Genomic DNA, 20260 nt, shown 5'->3' with positions numbered 1-20260 from the left:
GAGTTACGGTTCTTGATTTCATTCTTCTGTATTCGTTTTCCCGTCTTTTTTCAATCACTATGATTATCATAAAAAATAGTCATCATTCTCTTTTACTACAACTTATAGAACATGTCAGAATGGTTTGGATCGTTTGTTTGACTTTTGAGAGGTGAATATTTTGTTATTTTGATGTGTGAGTAACCGCTATATTTTTTTGAACCGATTGGATCCAGAATCTACTGGTCTCGGACCAGTTCTATTTAGTAATTCTCAGTTTTTTGTGCATAAAACTTCTGAATGAACTAGACCTGATACATCGATTTTGTAGCTTGCATGTGAATAGGGATACATATAAGAGTCAAATTTATTCTACTCTATATATTAAAGTAAGTACATTTCATTTGTATTCTAAATAATTTGTCGGACAAATTATCTCAATTATCTGTTGCTGTTAGCTGGTTTAGCCAACTTGATATTAAAAAAAAAACGAATAAGTTTTAACAATCTTATGTTCATTCTCAACTCAAGCACATTATAGACTAGAATATTGCACATAATTAGACAAAACACAGAATATAGTAGACAGGGGCGTAGCTAGGTATTCTGTCAACTGTAGGCACCAATCGGCAGGGGGTCTGTGGGCCGCTCAAGGCAGCCAGTAGGGGTTCAGGGGGGCGAAGTACTCAAAATTACTGGAAGCTAGTTGATTGATTGATTTTTAAACATCCAGTGTCAAATATTTATGCAAGTTCAAGACCAAAAAAAATTATTACCGTAAATACAACAGGGAGCTAGGTCCTGTAATAGGTGTCGTCCAGGAGGAAGGTCTGGAAATTTGAAAATGCCATGCATTGGAAAATTATGGATTATTGGATAGGAGCAGACATTTCGCCTTTCAGTAGCCAACTACGAACTCCTCAAAGAGTGGCATTCTCTCTACAACTAGGCATCAGATTTAATGTCCCCACTCTGACCAGACCTGACTGCGTATTTATGACATTTATACATCCTGCACAGCCAAACGGACGACCAACATTGGCAAGTCCGGTGAAGACAAAGCAGAAAACTAGTTGAACACTAACAACAACTTATTTAAAAACTCATGTTTATAAGTTGAGGTTCATTCAAGTTTTTGTTGATAGAAGTGAAATGATCTGTTTATATATGGTTAAGGTAAAATCATAAAAAAACATTCAATTCTATCCAATATTTCATTCACTAAGAACGAGAGACTAGTGTACACATGACATTCAATGATCAAAGAGTTTTGACAACTTGACTGGCGTTCATCTACAGATAACGTTGTTTATTATCTTTTTTAATAAAAAAAAAATATTTGTGAAAAAATTATGTGTAGGCACATGCCTAAAGTGCCTAACGGCAGCTACGCCCCTGGTAGATAAGCAACCATCATAAATGAAAGCAAGCAAACCAAAATCACATTATAGACTAGAATATTGCACAAAATTAGACAAAACACAGAATATAGTGGATAACATGGATAATCAACCATCATAAATGAAAGCAATTAAGCAAACCAAAATCACATTTTACAAATTAGCTGAAAAAGAGACAAGAGCAGTGACTAAAAAGGAGCAAATAATAGACAAAATACATTTGTATTGAAGGTTAAAGAAGGAGAACACCCCAATCATCCACAATTAAACCAATGCAACCTGTCCTTGAACACAACTCACATAGGATAATGTAGGAGGATCAAGGAGGGGGGCCCAGACTCCCCCCTTTTTGTGGGAAAAATTGGTTGATTATATAGGGAATCACTGAAGTGTGGCTGAAGCAGGCCCCCCTTACAAAAAGTTCTGGATCCGCCTTTGACTCTGACTGTCAATTGGTCAACTTGGTACGTAGATAAAGCCATTGTGTAGTGTCTATAATACTTGAAGACAAAGTATTAAAGTAGAGTTTTGACTATATAATGATGAAATGAGATTAAGAGGGGAGGTTGGAGGGGTTGTCATCATGGTCAACCTAAATACCAGAAAAAAATTAAAAATGCCATTTTTTTCCTGATCCCAAAAAATTATTCATTGATTCCAGTCCCAATCTAACTTCCTACAAGATTAAAGTCCCAATCCCTTATTCCAACTAAATTAAGTCCCAATCCCTTATTCCCACTTAATAAAGTCCCAATCCCTTATTCCCACTAAAAGTCTCAATCCCTTATTCCAGCAGAAATAAAAACCTGTTCTAAAATGAAGGCATAATATGATCCCCCTCCCCTTTTGTTGGAAAAATTTGGTTGATTATATAGGGAATCACTGAATCCCCCCCCCTCCTTCATTTGTCCTTAGGTCAGTCAGTGGGACCCCCTTGCCTGCCACTGGAAGGTTCCAAACGCTTTAGAGTACACACCTGTGGTAAAATATGGATGCCTTTGTTTTAGGTGAATATTGATTTAAGTTAACTTTTAAATGTTTTTCAAAATCAACATACATGACATACATGTATTATTCTTCATAATTTAGTATTAAATTCATCAAAAATGTGATTTGATATGGTGTACCAAGCATATACTCCAGCTTCAGATATAGATTTGTTTGCTTTGAAAGCTTCTTTTTAACAAGAGGGTGTATTTCATGGCAGTTAATTTTACAAAAATATTTAAAAATTGAGTTTTTATAATGGAGTAGCAAGTTAGAAATTCTGTCTTAATTACCAACATTTTTAACAAACTGGTTTAGATTTTATCTTATTAGGGCCCCGCCAAAGGCGGGTCTCCCTATAGTGATCAGTCTGTCTGTCCGTCCGTCCGTAACACTTTGTGTCCGCTCCATATCTAGAGAACCATTATGATTTCATACTTTATACTTTACATGTTTATTAACCACCACCAGAGGGCGTGTCATGATGTATGTACAACTTCCTAGGTCAAAGGTCAAGGTAAAAAAAACTTTGGTTTCAGTTGACAACCCTGTGTCCTGTGGTGAAGATCGTGTCCGCTCTATATCTTGAGAACCGTTATCATTTTAAAGTTTATACCTGAAATGTATATAAACCAATATCAGAGGGTATGTCATAATTTATGTACAACTTCCTAGGTCAAAGGTTAAGGTCAAAAACTTTGGTTTCAGTTGACAACCCCATGTCCTATGGTAAAGATCGTGTCCGCTCTATATCTTGAGAACCGTTATCATTTCAAAGTTTATACTTGACATGTTTATAAACCAACACCAAAGGGTGTGTCATAATTTATGTGCAACTTCCTAGGTCAAAGGTCAAGCTCAAAAACTTTGGTTTCAGTTGACAACCCCATGTCCTATGGTAAAGATCGTGTCCGCTCTATATCTTGAGAACCGTTATCATTTCAAAGTTTATACTTGACATGTTCATAAACCAACACCAAAGGGTGTGACATAATTTATTTACAACTTCCTAGGTCAAAGGCCAAGGTCAAAAACTTTGATTTCAGTTGACAAACCCATGTCCTATGGTAAAGATACAATTTTTTAATGCACATTATTCACAGCGGGGCCCACAGAGATGGCTCCCATCTCAATGATATCTAGTTATTATAAGAAATGTCTTGAAATTAGAAGGGGAAATTAAGATATTAATACTAAAAGAAGTGATGTTTTGGAAGTAGTTGTCGTTTATTTCTTGTTTCTCGTTTTTTATATAGATCAGACCGTTGGTTTCCCGTTTGAATGGTTTTACACTAGTAATTTTGGGGCCCTTTATAGCTTTTTGTCCGGTGTGAGCCAGACTCCGTGTTGAAGGCCGTACATTGACCTATAATGGTTTACTTTTATAAATTGTTATTTGGATTGAGAGTTGTCTCATTTGCACTCACACCACATCTTCCTATATCTATTTTCATTTCATTGACCCAGATTCAGTACAAGGTCATGATCATCACCTAACATGACCGGTCAATGGCTCATCCTATAAACATAATAAACACAGATGTTGGTTCTGATAATTTTAGCAACAGAATAAAGCAGTAAATCCCTTTATAGTCTGGTAATTTATTTGTTCTACATAAACAGGTGATTATTAAAGAAAGACACCTTTTACTTACAACATTTCTCGACAAAATGTTACTTGAATTAGTGTTTAGAAAGCACTCATTTAAGTAATTCCTCTGACTGTCTTTGTGTATACTTTGTTAGCATTAGCATTCTAGATGGTTGAGTTTCTTTAAATCATATGAAAGAAATGTCAGAGTTGACTTATCATTCATGTCATTTATAGACTATGTATAAAAAAAAAAAAAAGAAAGAAAGAATTCTTCAAATATGAAATGAAACAAATTCTACCTAGACTTGTTTATTTGTTTAAACATGTTGAATTTAGTTTTACAAGTAGAAAATTGATTATTTTTTTACAAAAATCAGCAACATGTAAATGAGACTGTCATGTCAAATATAACATTTATTAGTTATAAATTTATAATCATTTAAAAAGTTCGGATCCTCTTTTATTTTAATACCTTGTCTGAGTTGTCATTACAACAGATCCAAGTTGACTTTGTGTTTATAGATGGGACTGATTTAATTTTATGTACAGTCCGAAGTTTGACTTATTGGTCAGTCTTAGTCATGTTAGTTGTCTCAATGCCTAGTTGACCCACATTCAAGTAGAATACAATAGATGTGGGACAGCAAAGTAGTTATCTAGAACTCCATGTTGAAAAAAATTGTTTAACTGTCCAAATGATTGAGAGCTAGACTCTTCCGACTCACCCTTTGCATGGTTAGGCAGAGAGTTTAACAACTTTTGCTTCCTCAAAGCTAAAGATCTTTTTGCTTAACTGTGTAGATCTTGGTTATGCATATACATGTCAATATCACTTCAACTACCCTAAAAAATTCTTTCTTTGATGTTGCAGACCCATGCCTTGTATGGTTTGGTAGGTAGGGATTAAATTATTTAGACAAAAACAAGGTTAGAAAATCTATATAATTAGAGCATGAAAAAACAATTTGCATTTTGCACCATTTCCAACTTAGTCATGTTAGTAATAGTCCAAAGACCAAAAAGTTTTGCAAAAATTTACTATTCAGAATAAAGTTTTTCTAGTCTGAAGCATAAGACTGGTGGCTAACGGTGCAGGCTGGATTTGTGTCATAATTTTTTCCCTGGTACAAATGTAGGTTGATATTTTGCATGAGCAGGCAACAATAAACTGTTTAAATTATGTTTTTGTTCTCATCAACAGGTAAATTAATTAAAGACTGAAAGTTCCCTCATCATGCCGTCTTACACTATATCTGTTAAAACTGGAGACCAAAAGGGAGCTGGAATCGATGCCAATGTATATATAATACTGCATGGAAAGGGTCTACAGACAACCAAGGTTAACCTTGATACTTTCTTCAAAAGCAATTTTGACAGAGGCAGCATTGATAACTATACAGTAGATTTTGACGTTGACATACCTGAAGTTAAAAGAATCGAGCTATGGCATGACACTGAAGGTGTGTTCTGCAACTGGTATTTAGATTGGATTGAGGTAACCAATGTAGAATCGGACATCACCTCTTTATTTACGGTAATGAAGTGGATCAAAGCAGATATTCATTACTTTTTCAACAATATAGACACATGCCTGCCACAAGACGATCCTTTCCAAAAAATGAGATTGGCTGAATTAGAGAATATGAAGGAAGAATATGAGTTACAAGTGAAAGTGCCTGGACTACCTGCTCAGGTACTTTCATAAATTTTTAAATTGTCAATGATGATCAATGCAATTCAAAACGTTAACTCATTACAAGGTTCTCACTAAGAATTTTTGTGACTACAGGACAGGGACTTGCTTGTTTTCGCCATAACAGTAGGAAGAATAAATTGTATTGCAATTTAATTTAGTTAAGCTCTACATGTGTTAAGACCCAGAAAGTAAAAGAAGGCCTAATTAAGTAAATTATTATATATTGAACAGATATATCATGTTAAGGAGGGGTATTTGCGAAAAATACCAGTCGAGAGAATGTTAAATTTCACGAGCCGCAAGGCGAGGGAAATTCATTCTTAAGACTGGTATTTTTCACAAATACCCCTCAATAACATGATATATCTGTTTAATTACACCGAATGTTAATGTACTAAAACGCATTGACGATCGTGACGTTACAAGCGTCCTGTCGGATAGAGTATTTTTTGGCAAATACCACGGCAGAGAGGGTAAAAAAGGCATATCCTTTTAGCAAATACCCCGGCAGCGTTAAAAATGAACGATATTCATTTGATAACAGTAAATTGGTGAAAAATACACTGACTATTAACCAATCAAAACCCCCGGATTCTTACATAAGGTGTAATTAACATGTATATCTCGCTTAGAAAAAGAGCACGGAAGTGACAGCAAATTTTGATCAATTTTTGATTTGTGATTTCCAAAATGATGAGATTTGGGCTGAGTTGATACAGCATGCATCTTTGGATTCATCTGTTTTAAAAATGATGAGTCCAGAACTCTGCAGTTTTATTTTTGTTGAAATATTAAAAAAACAATTACTAAAATAAAATGGGTTGGTGTACATTAGTTTATAAAAAACAAACTCTTGCAACGTTCTAAGACCAAATGAAAATTTTATGTTGCCCTTCAGGGATGTTTTGAAACTGTTATAGTGTAAAAGGATTCAGTAGAAATTGGCCCTACTCTTTTGAAAGATCTTAATAAATTTCCATTCTGTTTCATAACTGAACACCATGACGATTTAATAGTGTCATAATATTTAAACTTGAACTTGAAGATGTTCTTTCCGGTAAGTTCTGTTGAACTCAATATATGTGTATATGAATGATACAACCTTTTTCATTTTTTCATGTCATAAAAACCTCATCTCATTTTCATGATCAGTATCACATATATATACTGTACCACTACCACAAGTTAACACAAGAATGATTTATTATTGAATGTGAAGATTTGATGTATTTTGCAGGTTAAAGAACTACCAGAAAATGAGACTTTTTCATTTGATTATCAAGTGAGTCTATGTTTATATAAATAAATGTAATTTAAAAAAAAACTAAGATACATGTACTAAGAGTATTATTCAGTTTTAACAAATTTCTTTCCCTGACCGAAAATATTTCAACAAGTTGTTTATATTAGACAGTTTAAAGTAACATTTTGTCAGTCTGCACGGTTAGCCACTAGTCTGATGCCCATGACTAGTTAAATTTCATTCGGACTAGTAAGTTTTTGCAAAACTTTGTTTGGTCCAGTAAGAAAAATGTCAGAATATTGGTCTTCTGACTGGTAGTTGAAAAGTTTTTAGTGCAGACTGTTTTGTACCAATATTATATTTTGTATTTTCTTAAATATCAGCTTGAGACATGCGAGAATTGACAATTATCTTCTTTCTTTTTTTTATCATTTTAAGATTAAAGTAACTGTATGAAGAACGTTAACTCTATCAAGTTATATTAAAAAGACCACTATAAATTGAGTTTCTTGTGGTGCATTCAATTATCCTATTGGTCAGTAACTCCAAATCTTATATGGGTTAAATTGAGTTTCAAAATTAACTAAATGGATTTTTAAAAATTTTAATAAAATTGTTAAAACAAGAACATAAGTAACTGTGTTTAAAATTTATAAAAATATATTTGATTGGCTTGTATGGTTAACTTATAATATTATGAATACTTCAACAGTTCAACATAGGACATAAGACCACTATATATTCAGAAGAGACTAAGAGGTTAGTGATAGCCAATGGCTTCCACTGGAAGGATGAAGATGACATCAAGGATATGTATACAGAAGTCTTTGGTGTTCCAGAGGTAACCGCTTATTTGACTTTGATAACTATCAAAAATTTTATTCTTATACATTCTGTATTTATGCTTAAGGCCATCAAAATATAACAAAAAATGTACATTTGAAAAACTGTGAAAAACTTTTTAATCTGTTTACTTATTTATCAATATATTTTAAAAATAGTATTTTGTTATGTTATCACTACTGCAAATGATCCCCATCAGAATATGAATACTGCTATTGCATAATTATTACACAGTGAATAGTAACAAAAACATACAAGAGTATTAAATATGCCTGACAAATGGTCAATGCCATTTATTTGAAACACCTAAATCATTTGTAAATAAAAATAGCACTTTCTAAATGGACTGTTTCCAAATACAGGGATGTATAGATAAGTAGAAACATGGACCTTTAGGTGGATTTTATATGCAACATTGCATGCACAAAAAAGACTTAAGGTAAATGCAGTTAAGTAAACCATTCAATATTTATTGTCAGAATTTTATGATTGTGAATAATGTGACTGGATGAGTATCACAATAATAAAAATGGAATTTTGATATATGAAACATAAATCTGTGTGGACTGCATAATTTTTTATAAAAGTATATCTTCTGTTAACAGGGTTCAAAATACTTTAATGATGATGCAGAGTTTGGAAGACAGAGAATTGCCAGTTTAAATTCTTTACTCATCAGCCTGTGTACTGCAATCCCAGACAAGTATATAACTTTTAATTATTTTAAGATTATTAATATTGAGAAAGTCAAAATGAATTCAGGTTAATTTATAACAGAACAATTTACAAAATAAAATATGATAGAGTGAGACATGATCCAACATTCACTTAACTACAGGTTCTTGATTTGGGACAGACACATATAGAATGTGGCCAGATTTGTAACATGTTTGAAAGCCAAACCCTCCCCCTTATATAATCTGAGAAATTGGTTCAACAGAAGAACAAACTATATAAATCACCTGGAAAGGGCCTTACTTATCAGATCGATACAAAGCAGAATGACGTCTAACAAAAATACAAACTTTTGTGGCAGTGGTAGTTAAACATCTGTAAAAACAAGACAAAAAAACTTCTGAGAGTACTCAAATTTACTGGCTATGCTCTCGAGTGTTCATATTGAAGGGTTTTCTAGAAAAATCGGTATAATATGTGTTTGTTTATATTATTAAAACAGGAATAGGACAAATCATCACTTAGTATTAAGTGTAACAATGTGTAATGGTACTTTGGAGTTTCAACACATAATAATAACATGCATATAAACAACTCCATTTTCTTGAAGGTAGCAATTATGGTAATTTTATCTTTTAACATCTTGATAGATTTGGAGTGACTGAAGAAATGGTTCAACCATTTTTGGAAGGCAAAACTATAGAACAAGCCATGGCTGCTAAAAGGCTATTCATTATTGACTTGGCCATCTTAGAAGGATGCCCTGCAAAGTCAGATGAAGTTGTTGTAAGTTACATAAATATTATTATCTAATACCTTTGTCAAGAGACAAAAATTACAAAATCTATAACCTCTATCAATCTTCGTTCCACTGATGTAACTTCTAAACTTCTTAGTTGCTTATAAAATGGGTTATTGTTGAAGGCGGTACAGTGACCTATAGTTGTTAATTTCTGTGTCATTTGGTCTCTCGTGGAGAGTTGTTTCATAGGCAATCATACTACATCTTCTTTTTTATATAGACTTTATAGGAGTTTAAATTAGAACTGTTATTTGAATTTTTTCATTTGTAAAAATGAATGGTGGAAATAAGAGGATAGTTTCTTTTTCGAATAGGGAATTATATTCAACTGCATGTAGTAGTTGGTTGTTATTTACCTTGTTAGTCTATTAACAAAATGACTGATATAACTGAAGATTAGATTTAAGGACTCTTAAATGTTTTTAACCAAACTTTTCTTTCCTATGCGCCTCCTCTAATTTCTCATGGGATATGTTTAAGAACATTAATGAGACAGCATTCTGTAGGCGTAGAAATAGAGACACATTTGTATAATAGAGAATGGAAATAGGAATGTGTTGACAACAACTTGTAATGTATTTTATGATATATGCAGAAAGAAACAGTATCCTAAAACATCTATCGACCCATGCACAGTACAATTATTATACAATATTGTCATTAAGAGAAACCTCTGAAATCTTTTACATTATATTCCTTTTAGTTGATATATATATGTTTTAAGAGATGCTGACATAAAGCAATAAAAATTCTACTATTCAATATTATTGTAAGGCCAAATAAAATAGTATGTGTGGTTCCAGGTATGTGTGGTTCCAGTTACATCTGAAAAAAAGTAAGGGTAGGTAGGTAGGGATTTTTTGTTTATTTTATGTTTTTTTTTTACATTGAGTCTATGGGAGCAACATTCTGACTTTAACAGTGCTTCATGAAAAATGACTATAAAATCTATAGGGTAGGCTAATTTCAAGACGAAAAAGTAGGAAAGGTAGGGTCACTGGAACCACACATATTTTTATTTGGCCTAAGGGACCAAATCATAGTAATAAAATTTTTACTGCATAATTAGCATTATTCACACATTAAATGACAAGAAACAGTTTGATTTAAAAAGAAAAAACAAAACAAATTTAAACGAATGAAATATATATCAATGCTAATTTTATAAAGGTTTGTTAACACATGTATTAAACTAAATTTACGCACCATTTCCTTGATATTGATGGTAACAGCATCCCTGGCAAGATACAATGTTATAATAATTGTTTGTGTTGTACATGATTCTTTGTTAACGTTTATTCTCAATATAATTTTTGAAGGTGTTTAAAAAACATATTTTTTAAAAGATGATGTTAGATTAACAACACATGTTAAAGAAAAACAATCCACTTTTTTAGGGTGATATATTTTGTTAATTATTGATTGTGTATTTGACTTTTTTACTTTTGTAGATAACTTGTCCCTTTGCCTTGTTTTATTTCAACAATGCCAACCATCTTATGCCGATAGCTATACAGTTATTTCAGCAAAAAGGACCAGATAATCCAGTAAGAAAACCATTATTATTCATGGGGTACTCATTTTCATTGATTCAGATGGTATAAGCCAAGGAAAACATTGAATTTTTAAAAATATTCAACAAAGTATCAATTTTCCACAAAAACAATGAATCCACAGTACATTCTTTATCGTTTACATCCATTGTTTTATCAAGAAGCCAAGTAGTGGCTGTACACTTGAAAAGTCTACTTTTTGCAAGTAAGCAAAATTAGCATGACAAAATAATGTAAAATCCTCTCACTTGGTAGCTTTATATTTCAACACGTTTCTGAAGTAAGAATTGTTTATGCTTTAAATGAATTTTTAATATATAGCTTATCTGAAGGACTATGTTCTAGTGGCCAGCTACATTATTGCAATAGATATAAGAAAAGGCGGTAGGACAACTCTCTATCTAAGTCACAATTTGTAACAGTAAACCATTTTAGGTTAAAATAAGGCCTTCAACTCAGAGTATCTTCTCACACCAAACAGCAACCTATTAAGGGCCTCAAAAATTACCAGTGTAAAACAATTCAAACAAGAAAACCAACTGTCTGAACTACTGGTATATCAAAAGGAGAAACAACAAACACTTATGAACCACATCAACAATGACAACCACTGAACATCAGGTTCCTCACTCAGGACAGGTGCAAACAAATGCAGCGAGTTTAAACGTTTTAATAGGTGCCAACCTTCACCCTTACATGAAACAATAGTGTAACATCACAACATTAAGACACACTATAAAATATCAATTGAAATGGTTTAACTCTATCAAAAGTCATGATTTTTTAAAATTTTTGGATTTAAAATTTTTATAACAGGTGTTTTTACCCTCTGATCCAGTATATGTGTGGATGTTGGCAAAGATGTGGTACAATCTAGCTGATTCTACATACCATCAAGCTCTCACTCATTTAAGTATGTAGTCAAATATTTTCCAATAGACATGCTTTAATATATATTGTAAATTCTGAAATTGTTGAGGGAATTAATTGTGTCTAAAATGCTATTTTAATTATTGCGGTATTGAGAAAAATTCTGTTTAGTTCACATAAAAAAAATGCGAGTTTAAATTATTGCAATTTTTCGCATTTTGCGCAATAATAAAAGCATCGCAATAATTTCTGAATTTACAGTATTCAATACCACCTTTATTCACTTATTCATTTAAGATACTATAAAAAAAAATGTACAAATGCAAACATTTTAGAGCTTCCTTTTTGTGCTACACAATACGTCATTAAAACTTGTGATACATAATAGGTATTAGTTGCTTATGTAAAAGAATAGATGATAACTTCCAATTGTTTTCTCTTGCCTGTCCACCTTCCTTCAAACTCTCCTTACTGAGACAATATAAATAGCAATTGCTTTTACCTCTGATCTTTAATTAAATAAAAGAAGATGTGGTATGAGTGCAGTGCCAATGAGACAACTCTCCATCCAAGTCATAATTTGTAAAAGTTAACAATTATAGCTCAAAGTACAGCCTTCAACACTGAGCCTTGGCTCACTTCAAACAGCAAGCTATAAAAGGGCCCCAAAAATGACTAGTGTAAACCATTCAAACAAGAAACCAATGGTTTAATCTATATAAAAAGGAGAAACACTTATGAAAAACATGCATTAAGCATGCTTTTAGTTATCTTGCAAGTTCATCTCCTCTGAAAAAATATTTTTCCTTAACTGATTTAAGATTGCTTGTATTTTATTATTAAAAACTTTTATTATTATTATACCCCACCTACGATTATGCCCACCTACGATAGTAGAGGGGCATTATGTCTGTCCGTCTGTACATTCGTTCGTCCGTTCGTTTGTCCATTTGTTCGTTCATCCGTTCGTCTGTCTGTCCCATTTCAGGTTAAAGTTTTTGGTCAAGGTAGTTTTTGATGAAGTAGAAGTCCAATCAACTTGATACTTAGTATACATGTTCCCTATGATATGATCTTTCTAATTTTAAAGCCAAATTAGAGTTTTTACCCTATTTTCACAGTTCATTGAACCCAGAAAATGATAGTGCGAGTGGGGCATCCGTGTACTATGGACACATTGTTGTTTCAACTTAACTTTTAGTTTTTGTTCACTAAATTTGGTGATTCATTCTTACTTACTTTATAGCAATGGACATCGTTGACAATGAAAATTGCTCATTTATGTCTATCAATGTGATAGCATAAGAATTGAATGAAACATACTTGCATTACATAATGAAAATCACCAAATTTATAAAAAAAAAATGTATAAAATAATAACTGTTGTTTTACTTTTCAGATTTCACCCATTTCATGATGGAAGGAATATGTGTTGCAACAATGAGAAACCTTTCACAATCCCATCCTGTACATAGATTACTTAGTCCACATTTTATCTACCTCATTTCTATAAACTTGTATGTATTATATTATTTAATTAGAAAAAATAAGAATGTATGGTAGCTCACATTTCCCCCATACAAAAGTACAAATGTAGTTTGAATTAAAATAAAAACAGGTTACCGGGTACGTGATTCTGTATTTTGAATAGGTTTTTTTTTTTCTTCTTGTAATTGTAGTTAACATAATAGTTAAGATAAAAAAGATTACCTGGATTCTGTATTTTGAATGTTTTTTTTGGTTTTTTTTTTCTTGTAATTTTAATTAACATATAGGTTGCACAAAAATGACTAAGATGTTTTTTATAAGAGAAGACTATTTTGTGGTGAAAATTTATAAAAGAGTGGAATAGACCTGATAATGTGAATAGTCAAATAACTGTAGTTCTAACATATAACTTTATAAAGCGACAACAAATTGTATTATTCAGCCTTGGTCTTGGTGTACTGGTAAATGAAGGAGGTTTCCTTGACAAAACATCAAATGGTGGTATTGAAGGTGCCTTCCACTTAATGAGAAAGAGGTGAGAATATTCAACATTTGCTATGATTGGTGGATATTGACAAAAATTTTGAAAAAACGAAAAGTCGATTGGAAAGTAAGAAATATTTTAAGCCATTTTTTTGTTCGAATAATCATAATACATTTATACAATCTTTAATGGTTAACTGCATTTCGTTAATATATGCTATTTAAGGAATGACTGTAATATTTTGTCTGTCTATGAAGAAAAAACATAAAAAATTTGGTGCACACTGAATAACGCACATATGGGCTCATAACAAAATAACGTCAGCCAATCAGAAGACGCGTTACATCCAAAATTAAATTATCGTTATATGTTATTTCACTTTCTCTGTTATTTGTATACATTTTACCGAAAGAGTTGGCATGCATTGCTTTTCCAATTTCAGCATGGACTTCTGGAGATTGGATGTAGATGGAACTTTACCAGAAAATTTAAAGAGCAGAGGGGTAAGTTCAAACTATTGACTTTTTATTGCCTACAATATTGCATGAGTTTATTGACAGTTTCATAAATAATGGAATTGAAGAAATAAAAGTAGGATGGGAAATTATCAAAAAGAAAAAGAAATATCTGCTGCATGATAAATAGAATATAAAATGCAATGGAGACATTTTGTAAAAATTACAAATTTATTAATTATACCCCTGCTTTGAAAAAACGGGGTATACTGTTTTACCTCTGTCTGTCTGTCCGTCCCATGAATATTTTTCGTCGCATTTTTCTCAGGAACTACAATACAAGGATTTCTGATATTTGGTTTTCAGGGTTTATATAAGTCTGCTATACCGTTTGATGCGTTTTTCAGATCCATCACTCGACAACTTCCTGTTTACCAAACATTTGTATTATTTTACACATGATACCAAGTTGAACATTTTCGTCACATTTTTCTCAGGAACTACAGTACAAGGATTTCTAAAATTTGGTTTCAAGGTTTATATAAGTCTGCTATACCGTGATGTGATGCGTTTTCAGATTCATCACGCAACAACTTCCTGTTTACCGAACACTTGTATTATTTAACACATGATAACCAAGTTGAAAATTTTCTTCACATTTTTCTCAGGAACTACAATACAAGTATTTCTGAAATTTGGTTTCAGGGTTTATATAAGTCTGCAATACTGTGTGATGCGTTTTCAGATTCATCACTCAACAGCTTCCTGTTTACCAAACACTTGTATGATTTTACACATGATAGCCAAGTTGAAAATTTTCGTCACATTTTTCTCAGGAATTACAATACAAGGATTTCTGAAATTTGGTTTCAGAATTTATACAAGTCAGCTATACTGTGTGATGCGTTTTTAAATTCATCACTCAGCAACTTCCCTTTACCGAACACTTGCATATTTTTACACTATTAAAATTATCCACTTGCGGCAGGGGTATCATCCGTGAGCAGTAGCTTGCAGTTTCACTTGTTTTTATAGATTTTTAAATTCAGTGCATCATGATTCTTTTTCTTTTTTATCATAAAATCTGAATGTTTTCCAAACTGACAGTTACCGTTTCTACAACATAATCATGATAATGAATTAACTCTGACATTGAGACCTGTAGTAAATTTGACATGTTTTTAGTTTTTACATTCATTTTGAGTCCCCTACCAACAAAGTTTTCGACACTTTTTGTCTTCATGCTTGAAGATATTAATTTGATATTTGATGTATTGTTTTGTCATTACAAGTTACAGATCAAGTTTAGATTTTGTTCTTGTCTGATGATGATTTTGTGGAGAGTTATAGTCCTTTGACTTAAAAAAAGCACAAAAGTAATCAAGTTTTCCATATTTTTCTGGGCTAGGATGAAATTTGAAAAAAATAGGCAGGACAGGAGTTTTGAGTAAAAAAAAAAGGCAGGATGAGACACTTGCAAAAAAAAAAAGTCAGGACGACAATTTAGGTAAAAAAAAGGCAGGACCGAACAGAGTGAAAAATAAAAAGGCAGGACAGAGATTACAGCTAAAAAAAAATGCAGGACAAAATTTTTCATCCTAGCCCCCCCATAAAAATCAAATGGTAGCTCCCTATTGAAGATGAAATATACAGACAATATTATTTACAGATATATAACCTGCAGGCTTCCTCGATATGTGTTATATATATGTGAATATGACATCATTATGAAATTATAGGAATGTTGGACTAATGTGGACATGTTCTACTTACAGGTTCTTGACCAGTCTATTTTAAAAGATACCTATCATATGAGAGATGATGCTCTTCTCCTTTATGATACAATCAAAACTTACGTTCAGAAATATGTGACCATATACTATTGTAAGTCTATTTAAATTAATTTGGATTAGATCCACTGTTTATAAATATATACATGCACTCAGGTTTAATAATAAATATTTACTTCTTTTTTTAGAAATTTGTGAACAACTTTTACAGCTGGGTCTTTTAATCTAACTCAAATGTGACAATAGTTTGTGTTTAACATGATAGGTTTTTCCTGGTTTGTCTTTTAAAAATACTTGAAGGTCATCAGAGTGTCCATCACACTTCTGGCAGTGTCTTTTGTCAGTATATATGATGACTGATTCAAATTCCAAGCATTCAAAATTTTTCTGAATTATTTTTTAGCAACAACAAATTCCAGCAATGTGTCTTTCCTAAATGATTATTCTAATTTGATTACCAGAGATCTCAACAGTTGCAATGTAAATTTTTCAAAAGTCGTTATAAGTGAATAATCATACATTTTCAAAAGGCAACAGTCATAAATCTGCAACTATGTGTTGTTACTTGTACTTTTGTATATTTTCACCATTGCTAGTCCTCAAGTAGAAATTGATTTAGCATAAATTAGAATCAATAGTTATTAAAGATAATTTTGTATTGTGTGTTTTAGCAGAAGAAGGTTCAATGAAGGGTGACTGTGAAATCCAGAACTGGGGTGCAGAAATTGTGAAGTCAAGGGATGATGGTGGTTGTGGAATGCTGGTGCGTAATTCCTATTGTAGTACATGTATATATATATTACATTGTTCTTACTATGCTTGAAATATTTGCCACTGATCGTTCAGCTAATTACAATTAATTAATGAAGCATAGAATTATTTCCATATTGTTGCATATCATTATTCTATGCAAGCAGATTGTGGTCAACTTACAAGAAACTAAAATCATTGACACTTTTCCAGACTAAGAATTGAAATCAAAGTTTATGAAATATATCAATGTCAATGTAAAAAAAAAATACATGGTGGATGTATCTTTGTAGACTAACATGCAGTAGTAGAAAATGTTAGTCTGAAGATACCAAATTACTGCATTCTATATGTATATAATAAACATCTGTATGCTGTTACCTCGAATGATGGTATCCAAAGTCTTTTTCGTTGGGTTTAGATTCCAGTCATTCAGAGAAGCAGATTGTAAAAAATATTTGAATGTTTTTTTCTACTCAAAAATTATACTAACCAGTATATTACAATTTTGCAGGGAGTTCCAAATAATGGCCAATTTGAAACAATTGACCAACTAGTGGTGACATTGACAGCCATTATTTATACATGTAGTGTTGGTCATGCAGCAGCCAGCTTTCAACAATATGATGAATATGGAGCTCCATTTTCTTACCCATTTATTATGCATGGAGCTCCTCCGAAGGATAAGGTAAGTTGTGACCAGCTTTGTTGTATTAACAAATAATAATGAAACAAATATGATAATCCATTGAGAAGGAGTGAAATGAGCATGCTGGGAGGAGAAGAGCAATTCTTAACCTTTTTGATCTGTAGAAAAATACATAAAAAAAAGAAGAAAATCAAGAATTGCCACACATATTGAACAGTTCAACAGATCATATCAATTATGTAAATCTGACTTAATCACCCCTATGAAAGTTCATGTTAGTGCTGAAAGAGGCGTTAAACATCAATCAATCAATTAATACTCCTGACTATTTCAATAAAAAAACAGATGTACAAACAATGGAAAACCTATGGTCAATAAAGACGAGAAATTTTTTAGCATAGCATTGTACAGAACTTTGAGCGCACCAAAAACAGTATCTAGAATTTAATTTTTAAACAGTGTAAAAATAAGATATTAAAGGTAGATAATGCAGACCATTTACTTGAAAACAACCAATAGAAAAACTTAAATTTATCAAATTGGCATCATATTACAATAGATATACATGGAATAAGCAACAATACTAATATTTTTAGCTTCAAAAAGACTAATTTGTGTTCATATCTTATATTATAGGAACCAGTAGATTTTGAAACTGTTTTGAAGATTATTCCTAACAGAGCTGAGCTTCTAACATTAATGTCAATCACAAAAGTACTTAGTGAGAAGAGAACAAAAGACCTTGGTAATTTTGAGAAGCAGTTGATTGTAGATCCACCGGCAATTCAAGTTGTAGAGGAGTAAGTCTTGATTTTAGGCAGTGTTAATATTTCTGATGGTTTTTTTTACAATTTCAAACTCATTATGGGTAACAGTCAGAGTATAAATATTGTTACCTTAATAGTTGCATGATATAAAATTCATGGAATTTCACAGTGGTGTGTATATTTTGTTAGATTTGAAAATTGTAAGGACGATTTGTTGCTAATTTTCTTTTGTTTGTGTCTATTATCTTAAACTATATGAGATTTATAGCAACTATTACAGTTCAAATTATCACCATACAGGATCTACAAAAATGCCAAAATGCCAAAAACAATATATGACTTTTACAGGAATTGAATCCTTTAAGTCTATTTTTTACTAATTTTTGTGTCAGTCATATACTTTTTCCAAGATCTTCTTCTCTGTAACTACTTACCCGAAGAACATCAAAACTTTAGGTGAATAATTATGTAGTATAAATTTTGTGTTTTTTTTCTCCCAATATAGTTAGAAAACATGGCCACCATGACTAAAATTAAAATGTATGAATTGTCTTATATATATTGATTAACTATAATCGAAAATCTGACAGTGGTAAAGATGAATGCAGTGTCAAGTACTACCTACTTCCTATCCTTTATTATTATTTGAAAATTCTTTCTGTTTTCTTTTGTTGTATTCCAGTATTCAATCATCTTGTTTCCATTGTAGATTTCGAGAAGATTTGGAGAACGTTGGTAAAACAATTGACGAGCGCAACCAAAAGAGGGAACATCCATATGAATGGCTACATCCATCAGAAATACCAAATGCCATTAGTATATGAAATTATTTCAGCATTATGTTTAGATTAGATAATTGGACACAATATTTTCTATACCAACATCAGAGGATAAATTTATAAACATGACATACTTGCAGCATCCTGTTATTTTTGATGTTCGATGTAGCTGTAATTTTTTTTAAAACTGTCTGGCAACAGTGTTATAATGTATTTAAAAAAAAGCAGCTTATTTGTCAAAGTAAAAAGCATAGCTTTTGAACAATTAAAACTGTTTTGTGTTAAAAGTAGCTATCACTTATTTCTAAATATGGTAGGGGAACAATATCGGAAAACTAGTTGATGTTTTGTTTTTGTTTCTAGATAGGGTGGAAAGGAATTAGTTAACATTCACCTTATTGTCAAAATATTTGTTAGCTGTTGTGATGAGAAATGAATCTCAAACCAAGTTTGACTTTGAATCAAATATATGCACTTGCACACAAATAAACCAGTATCAATCCTGAATTATTATCTACAGGCCATAATTCTGTTTTGTCATTTTTTTTTACCAAAAATGATACATGTAGTATTGTTATATTTAGTGCTAAATCTTGATAAAAAAATGTATATCATGACTTGGAAGACTTGTTTTTTGTTTTGTTTATGACAGTTGTCGAGTTATTTAAAACAACTATGTGTGGGAATTTTGTGTTTGTTTTGGCCTCCAATAAACCATAATGTAGTGTAATTGTGGATAGTTCCTGAAATTCCGATGTCTTTCATCTTTTTTCTGTTGTGCTCATGTCATTATTGAAGTAGAAGTGACAGATTGAGACTGTTCTATTAGTTCATTTGTCTACACTACATATCCATTACTTCATATATGAAACTTGCCTGAAATCTGATATACACAATGCATGTACCTTTTATTTTATGTCAAGATTTAATCAATTTTGGTGTTTTCTTTTACAAACATTGGTTTGCTTTCAACTCCTCCTAAATCATGCACACAGAATTTTTTTGCATTACTTTCCATCTTATATTAATTCCTTTCTAATGTAAAGGATTTCACAAGGTTTCCTACATCAAAAATTATACTTTACATAAAGTACCAATACGGGTACATATCTTGTACCTGCAACTCCTCTCAAACCACTAAATAGATAATTGTAAATTTGAAGTTCTAAATGATTTGCTCACTCTTCATTTTCTATTTGCTCTAATGAACTTTGGTTTATTTTTCATTTTTAAAAGTAAGATAAGATCCCAATAGGACAAATATGATTCACAAGTTCAATTAAAGCAGACAGCACCATGAACACATAGAAAAACAACAAAAAGACCAACAACAAAACATCAAACAACTAAAGATTTAGCAGCATAGGCTCCATTAAAAACTTGATAAAAAAATCTATAACTTATGTGCTACAGAAAGATAAGCAGTATCTCAGCTCCACAAGTAGCATTTATTGTG

General features: G+C 31.8%; 1 protein-coding gene across 2 annotated transcripts; it reads left to right on the top strand.

Moving 5' to 3' along the window:
• LOC139487755 (allene oxide synthase-lipoxygenase protein-like) lies at positions 1-19428 on the top strand. Of its 2 annotated transcripts, none has more exons than XM_071272821.1 (16): positions 1-368; positions 5162-5653; positions 6894-6938; positions 7612-7740; positions 8348-8445; positions 9068-9203; positions 10671-10766; positions 11589-11685; positions 13042-13159; positions 13573-13665; positions 14057-14117; positions 15845-15953; positions 16531-16622; positions 17124-17297; positions 17895-18058; positions 18735-19428. In XM_071272821.1, the coding sequence occupies exons 2-16, from the start codon at positions 5195-5197 to the stop codon at positions 18847-18849; spliced, it is 1986 nt and encodes a 661-aa protein (XP_071128922.1). In that variant the 5' UTR covers positions 1-368; positions 5162-5194; the 3' UTR covers positions 18850-19428. The 2 variants fall into 2 exon arrangements, with proteins under 2 accessions (XP_071128922.1, XP_071128930.1); XM_071272829.1 differs by having other exon boundaries at positions 12-151.
• Positions 19429-20260: the final 832 nt, after the last annotated feature.

This window comes from Mytilus edulis, chromosome 1, assembly GCF_963676685.1.
Source record: "Mytilus edulis chromosome 1, xbMytEdul2.2, whole genome shotgun sequence".
Lineage (NCBI taxonomy): Eukaryota > Metazoa > Mollusca > Bivalvia > Mytilida > Mytilidae > Mytilus > Mytilus edulis.
This window is presented reverse-complemented; position numbering and strand designations above follow the sequence as displayed.